Genomic DNA, 8,237 nt, shown 5'->3' with positions numbered 1-8,237 from the left:
CATAAATGCATCCCTAACTAGAATTACTATGTGTTTTTGTATCTTTATGCTGTATTTTAACACTTTGTATTACTTAGGTTATTTTGCTTTGGTTAAAAATGACTCAAATAGAGGAGCCAGCAGATGGTACAGTAGTTAAAGGCGCTGGATTCCCACATGGCCAATTGTGGTTCAAGTCCCAGACCTGGCAGTTTGCTTTCTCACTTCCCCCTTCTATGCCTCTGGTCAAATTAAAAATAACAAATGGAATTAAATAAATAATTCTTTTTTTAAAAAAGGCTCAAACAGAAAAGCGGTCTCTTTCATAAGACAGTGTACACAATTGTAAATAAAATGTGTATAGTGAATTGTCTTTTAAAAAACAAAACTATGCATTTGAATAGCTTTCATTTGAGCCTGCAGGAGACCTTCCAGACGGTCTAGGAGGCACCTGGCTACATGGGATCTACAGTTTGGGGAAGTGGTCAGAGGGTAAGTCCGTAAAAGGGTTTTTGAAGACCTCATTCCAACAGCAGTAGTTGAAGCCACCGTATGGGGGGAGAACACGTGAATGGGAACGAGGGCAAAGGCACTGCTCTGAGAAGTATCAACATTTAAGTGATGGGCAGGGGAACAACCAACAAGTCAGAGGCCGGGGGTGTTTTTTAAAAAAGTGAGTGCAGTAGGTTGAGGGAGTAAGACTAGGACAGAAAGTAAGACAAAGAATTCAAGGGAGGGGTCGGCAAGTGGCATGATGGTAAAAGGCGCTGGACTCCCACATGGCCGACCACGGTTCAAGTCTTGGACCTGGTGGCTTGCTTTCTCACTTCCTCTCTCTCTCTCTCTCTCTCTGATCAAACTGGAAAATAATAATGATAATAATAATAAATAAAGTCAAATAAAATAATTCTTTAAAAAAAAAGTGTTCAAGGGATATGGCAGTTAGAACACCAGTGATAAGAATGATTATAAATGGTGAAGGGCGCTGGACTCCCACATGGCTGGCCACAGTTTAAGTCTCAGACCTGGCGGCTTGCTTTCTCTCTTTTCCTCCGTCTCTCACTCTCTCGCTCTTTTTTTTTTATTATTATTTTTTTGGAGAGGTTTTTGCTATAGGGCGTGTGCGCTCGCCAGACAGAGACAGAGAGACAGAAAGCGAGAAATCACCCCCCAGGGGGGATGGCCACACCGCAATCCCTTCTCCTCCATTCTCCTCTCTGGATCATGGGCACACATGCACACGCGCCCAGCCTGAGTTTAAGCCACCGGGTCTGGGACTCGAACCATGGTCGACTACATGGGAGTCCAGTGACAGCCATAACGCTAACTGCTGGTCCCTCTGTCCCTCTCTGGTCAAATTAAAATAAATATATATGTTAAATAATTCTAAAAAAAAGAATGAATAGAAAGCAAATCCTAGCATATTTTATACATCAGATAATTACTGTTTCACACATGAGATAAAAACCACACTGGAGTGCGGTGAGGGGAGAGAAAGGAAAGGAAATAAAAGTAGTGGCAGTTTCTTTTTTTTTCCTTTTCATTTTGTTTTCGTGTTAGTGTGCGTGCACTTGCCAGAGACAGAGAGAGGGAAGGAAAGTGAGAGCTACCACCTGGGGGATGGCCACACTGCAATCCCTTCTCTTCCATTCTTCTGGGATTTGGGGCTTGCATGTACACATTCCCAGCTGTGTGGGATTCAGCCCCCTTATACTCTACACAACCTGCTGGCCCTAATTTTTAAAAATTATTTCTTTAATTTTGTTATTATTTATCGTTGTTTTTAAATTTGACCAAAGAAACAGAGAGTGTGAGAGAAGGGGAAAATAAGAAAGCAAGCCGCCAGGTCTGGGACTCGAACCACAACTGGTCATGTGGGAGTCCAGCACCTTAACCACACCACAGGCTGGCCTCCTAGCTTTAAAGATTTGCTATAGAGTATATGTGTTTGCCACAGAGACAAAGTGAGAAAGCATCTCCCCCCCCTCCAGGAGGGATGGTCATACCACAATCTCTTCTCTTTCATTCTCTTCTTAGGATTTGGGCCATGCACATGCACATGTGCCTGGTGTTCTTCAAGCTACTGGGTCTAAGACTTCTAGAGCGGAATTGGCCATTTGTGACCCAGCTGTCTTCACCACCACGTCACCTAGCTGGCCCACAAAGCGTTCTTTATGCCACTCTTCACGTTAATGCTTATTCACAGCTTTGTGTCTGCCACAGCACACACCTTCCAGGACCGCTCATTTCTTTCGCCTCTGCCAAATTGCTACTTAACATCTCCGGGAAGCTTCCCTAAGCCCTGAAATGAATGGATGCGGTACTCATCACACTGACACTGAAGTAGTCACATGACAGTGAATGCTGCACTGTTAGGCTACTTAGTGAGTGGGAATTCTCTCCTCAAACTAATCTGCAAATGAGAACCATGGTAGGCTCCCTTTTGCACCCGAGTGCCCAATATTGAGTTCTGTACATTATGGATACTTAAATGTTTGGGCAAGATGTTTTTCCCTGAAAATAAGAGTGAAAAAGCATTGCAAAGGCTTTTTAGTCAGTTTTGGCTTTGACACATCATTGCAGGAAAATGTATGGTATGTAAGGAATTAAAACACTTTTCACTGAATCCTTTTGAATTCAATCGAAAATACCATTTAGATTACACACAGAGGAACAGGTGCAGCACAGAGGACCAGATGATTTCCGATGTGATTTGGGCAATGTGATTTCCAAGGAAATGACAGAAAAAGTATTAGCAGTCAGTGGCAAAGGACTCCTATTATGCCACTGAGATTCATTTTGACATTAGCCATCTGCTATTCAGAACCTGGATATTAATCCCAAAGGAAATAACTCATCTAAATCTTTGACTAAAACAGGAAGCGGTACTAAAGGAAATTCTCAAGTACCTGAATCAAGAAGAGACTAAATGACATCAATATTTGCTTCCATTTTAGTATGCAACGAGGTTCTATCACAAGTACCTTGTTTTAGTTTTTCTAACTGCCCCAACAACAGTAGGAAATGAATTATCTGTGAACTGGATCAACACTGAACCAATGTTTCCCAGTATGTTTCTCAGGATCCACGAGCCTTAACCTTGGAAAGGTATTACTCCATTCTGGCTGCATTTAGCGCCCTTCAGCCCGTAGCTGCTACTCCAGGTGGTCTTGGCCTCTCCCTTCTTGCTCCTTCCTGAGACTCCTTCCCCTACCCAGGATAAGGGCTGAGAAGTGGGGCATAATAGGACTCTCAGTGCACATCTCAGACAGAACTGTGCTCTGGTGGACAAAGCTCAGAAGTTCCAGCCTATGGGGACCAGCAGTTAGCGTAATGGCTATGTCGCTGGACTCCCATGTAGTCGACTGCAGTTTGGGTCCCGGACTTGGTGACTTAAACTCACGCCGGGCACATGTGCGTGTGTGCCCAAGATCTGGAGAGGAGAATGGAGGAGAAGTTGTTAAAAAAAAAATAACACCAGCACACTCCTTTCTTGATTACAAACCATATTTGCTTTAATACATATGATGGATCTCCACCACTGCTTTCACATAGTTTATCATAAGTTTAAAAGTTACAATGTGGACATTTTCCCAAAAAACAAATCATCCCCTGCCACTCCCCAACAGACTCTACCACCACTCCCATGACTTCCGTTTTCTGTGTTTACCACACACTCTTGCAAAACACACTGGGGATTGGGGGGGGGGGGCTGGAAGGGGTCAAGACCTCAACTATTTGGTAATACGAAGAGACTACAAAGTTACACAAAAGAAATCTCATTTACTTCTTTTTCACTAAGAGGCTATGAATGAAAGAGTAAGGGGCAAACGCATTACCTTCACCCAGAGTCAAGACTTCCCTAACATTCTTTTTTCCTCCTCTGAGATGTTAAAACCCATTGTAACTCTGATATTTTATTTTTCTTTTCTGATAGGTAAGACATACTTCCCTCTCATAGCCGGTCTTCACAATCTCAAGGCTGCAGACAGCAGTCCCCTCTGTAGCTTGGCCCTGATGCTCTGCAACAGGCAAAGTTACCACACCGGTGCAAACGACGCTTTAAGAGTTATCAAAACTTTTTTAAAAAGTAATAATGCAGTAATATGGGGCCTCCACATTATTCTGACGCAGCAAAATTCCTCTAAAGGTGGTGGCAGCTGTGAAAGAGAAGGCACTTGTGCTAAAATTCAGGTCTCTCGTTAGAGAACACCACAGCGGAAAGGCCCATTCAGCGCAAGCTGCAGGTGACCGTTTTCCGTAGGGAGGAGTATCCTCCAGGAAGGCATCTGCAAAGGAAAAACTGTAATCATGATTCCAAGGCAAAATGGCTACTTAAAGGTGGGAGAGGAGAAATACCAAGGCAGAAGACAAAACCGTTGCCCCAGGATTGGGTGAATTTCACAAGGACCTTTCAGCTGACTCTGCACTTCCCACTGGGCCGGCTCCTTCACCACTTCCAAGGCGGCTCTTGGAGACCTTGCAGAAGTAGAAACGGCACCTTAGCCAAGAGGGTTCCAGGCCTCCTGCCTCAGCCTGGGCCCCTCGCTGTCTTCCCAGGAACACACTGAGTTCCTCCCGGTAGCATGTGCAGGTACTGCTGAGCCATGGCAACATCTGCCTCAGGGATTTTCTGATAACAGCCGTGAAGAGAAAATGAAGGCTTTTCCCTATGATCCAGGCCTCCTTGGTGATGTCCAGGGGTCTTCTGGGCCTGCTAAGAGCAACAATGGATGGAGCTGGTATTCCTCCACAACACTCAGAAAAGCAGCATGAGCATTTTATATTTTAGATGGGCAGGAGGGAGGAGATAAATCAATGGAGTGAGGGTCTTTATCCTAGTACCATAAATAAAGTGCACCATGAGTGGGGGGCTGTAAAAGCCACCTGCCTGAAGCTGAGGTATGGGGGAAACTACTACCACCCCACGGGCGGTGGCTCATTCCCTCCAGCCAGAATGCTGGCTCTGAGACTTCCGTTATTGCTTATTTCCTTGGTAATATGGGACTTTTAGCCGTAAGGATAAAAGAAATACTTGGTGGGCGTGGCAGATAGCTGTCACAAATCACAGGAATTGGCTGATACTTGATGACTACGCATCACAATCTCAGTAATGCTGGATGCTGGCTGTTTCCCCCTTGGTTCCGATGAACTTAGGAAGACTCAAGTTCTTTTAAAAACACTTATCAAATTGGCTCACGATGCTTCTCAAGAAGCAGGACAGTTGGTTTATGGCTGATGCAGCAAAAATGGCTGTTTCTGTCCTGTTAGGTTTTTCCAATGCATTACGGAGAAAATCCGCTTATAATCCACATTCCAGGATACTATTATGACAGGTTGATAGGTTCCATTAACTTTTTGGAATCTCTTTCAAAAGAGCGTGACAGGAAAACCAAGGTGTTGGACAAAAGAACTGCTCCGTTTAGGATTCCACGGCAAGGGCACTATTTTGCTGCTTTCATGTAGGAAGGTATTGCCCCTCTTGCAGTCAGGCCCTCGAAGCGTTTGTACGTGTAATTGATGAAGACCCAGTCCTTGTTCTTGTAGTCACTCTCAGGGTGATTACTTGTGGCCACTGGGAGAGAAACAAATGTGAGAGCTGATTCACTGCCTTACTCTGATGGACCGAGTACTGAAGACAAGACATTCTGTAGGACATACCGGTTCTATTTGGTTATTTTTCCCTCTGCAAATTTTATACATTTGCTTGTCTTTTTTCTTTGACCCTCATATTCTTCACAAATATTTTAAAAGCTTTATTTTCCCATTCTTGTCATTTTGGGTTAATTAACTTTTAATTTGGTAAATAACAAAAGAGCAGATTTCTGTGACGTACCCATCCAGCAAGGTGGTCTAAACATGAGAGTTTGTATTCATTTTCCATTTAATGAGGTTTTGATATTATTCAGCATCAGCACTGGGAAAATACTTACAAAGGACCTGAGGAATGAAGTTCATCTCCGTATTCTCTGCCCTATTTTAGAAATATTACCCCAAAAGTGTGGGGGGGTGGGTTTATAAGGCAGCAGGAGGTAATGCTGGTGGTATTACCTGTTGGCTTAAGAATATCAGATTCTGGAAACTCATCAAAATTTGAGGTATCATCAATGCTTTTGATTTCAATAGATATCGCAGCAGGTCTCTCTCTGCCAAGAACAGACACGCCACAATTACTACGGTTAGTAATCCTACAGATCACACTGATCAAGCCTTCCTCTAAAAAGATCCATGGTCTGGCATGTGAGGGTCATTCACTGGCAGGCAGAATTTACCCCTACGAAGAGCTTGTGAACACTGAACGATCAAGCCAATGACTATATCTGAACAAAATAAATTATGATGAACAACTGACAACTCATTCACGGCTAGAAAAAAGAAGACAGGAATAATAAAGAAAAACTAAAATTAAGGTTAATGCAGTCTCCCAGTGACCTGCTCTGTCTAAGAATGGACACTGAACTCCAAGTACCCCCACACAGGACTCTGCCCTTCTTACCCTGGAAATGGCAGTAAGCAGGGTAGCTAAAAAGGGGCAAAAAAAGAGGCAATGGATCTAAATCGGAACACAATTTTAACATACATGACAACTTTTTCACCTTTTGTTTAGCAACCAATGAATATGCTGTATGAAGGTCTGGCCTACAGCAGACAGTCTTGCGTGGACCACTCCTGCTGGGCAGTTTCACTCCCCCTTACCTTTTCCGCTTCCTTTGCACACCCCCTGCCCCCAATCCTCCTTCCCCACCTTCCTCTCTGGCTTCCCAGTGATGGCCTCTACCCTGCAGGCAGGAATAGTCCCACTGGTGGCCCTCAACTCTAGAGGGGATGCTGAGTTCCAGGTAAAAGCAAAGGTAACATCCTTCTTAGATGCTTCCTTCTCCATGAAATCGAAAGCTCACTGCAATTTGTAAATAACTGTTGGATTTCATATATCCATGGCACATGGCTGACAGGAAGCCCAACTCCTAATCTTCACCATGAATGACAATCAGGGAAAGAATCTAAATCTCTTTCTTCGTTTTTGCCAGAGGGTGTGTGTACTCACCTCTCTTACAGGGAGAGAGGAAGAGAGGGAGCTGGAGAAAGCACTCTCCAGTCAGGTGTAGCCATGCCATAATCCCTCCTCCTGAATTTCTCCATCCTGTAGGGATTCTGGGCATGTGTCTGGCATTATTTCTCAACTGCCGGGCCCAGGATTTGAACCACACAGTTGGCCATGTGGAATCCAGCTCCCTTGACTATTAGGCCACAGGACCAGCCTAGAATCCAAATTTCTAAGATGCTCTCTTCCCTTTCTTGGCTGGTCAATAACGGTCCTCCCAAATTAGTATTAAGCAAACTACGAACTTCCCGAGATAATCCTAGAAGTTTTTATAGGGGTGTACCTGATATGTTCCCAGTCAACGCCTTCAAAAAAAGAATTACTTTTGATTTCCTCAACTCCAGGGGCTCCAATTCTACGTTCCCATTCACAGCAGAATCTGGAAAAGAGAGACTTTTCAGCATACCTCAAACAGTTTCTTCAGAAAAAGAAAGGGAGAAAGCTCTTTTTATCTCTTTTTAAAGAAAGGAATAGGAGGAAACAGGGGCAGACACAGGAGATAATACAAGTTTAAAAGAAAAAAAGGATTCACTCATGTAAAAGCTTGGGCAGGAGGGAGATGTTCTGATACCTCAAAATTAGATCCTTGGCTTTCTCAGAGATGGGAACTTCTGGAGGAAAAGTCAAAGTTTCTTTCCAGTTCATCACCTTCTTATATGTCTCTTGAGGGGTCTCAGAACAAAAAGGTGGGTAGCCTATAATAAAAAACAAACTTCGGAGCTTTTACATCCGAAACTTTCAATCTGACTGATAACTCTCCTTAATACATTGCTTTTGTGGCCTTACTGATTATTGGATACCTCTCTATGTTCATCTCTCCATGACATGGGCAGAATTTCTACTCATCCCAGAAAACATCTAGATCAATTTTTATTTCCCCCCTAAACACCTAACCCCAAAGAGAGGTTGTACTTCTGGTACCAAAAGGCAACCAGCCAACTGATAGTTAGAGCTGGGAAAAGAAGGGACATAGGTCAAGTTACAAGTATGGGAATCGCCATGCCCAAAGAAGAAATGAAAGAATAAAACATTATTAAGAAAAGACTATTCTAGGAATACTCTTTTTTTTTTTTTTGAGAGGTTTTCGCTATAGGGCGCGTGCACTCGCCAGACAGAGACAGAGAGATAGAAAGTGAGAAATCACCCCCTGGGGGGG

At 43.7% G+C, this 8,237-nt stretch overlaps 1 protein-coding gene across 1 annotated transcript in view; it reads right to left on the bottom strand.

Moving 5' to 3' along the window:
- Window positions 1-3,905: 3,905 nt before the first annotated feature.
- Window positions 3,906-8,237, bottom strand: part of STK38 (serine/threonine kinase 38) — a gene marked incomplete at its 5' end in the record, with an annotated part of 42,922 nt that continues 38,590 nt past the window's right edge. The window contains 4 exon segments of the mRNA XM_006148637.3: window positions 3,906-5,554; window positions 6,031-6,125; window positions 7,365-7,460; window positions 7,653-7,776. Coding sequence (XP_006148699.1) covers window positions 5,424-5,554; window positions 6,031-6,125; window positions 7,365-7,460; window positions 7,653-7,776 — 446 coding nt within the window. The 3' untranslated portion in view covers window positions 3,906-5,423.

The sequence above is a fragment of the Tupaia chinensis genome, unplaced genomic scaffold, assembly GCF_000334495.1.
Source record: "Tupaia chinensis unplaced genomic scaffold, TupChi_1.0 Scaffold000238_1, whole genome shotgun sequence".
NCBI classification, from domain to species: Eukaryota; Metazoa; Chordata; class Mammalia; order Scandentia; family Tupaiidae; genus Tupaia; species Tupaia belangeri.
Note: the sequence above shows the minus strand (reverse complement) of the source record. Positions and strands in the feature narration are given on the sequence as shown.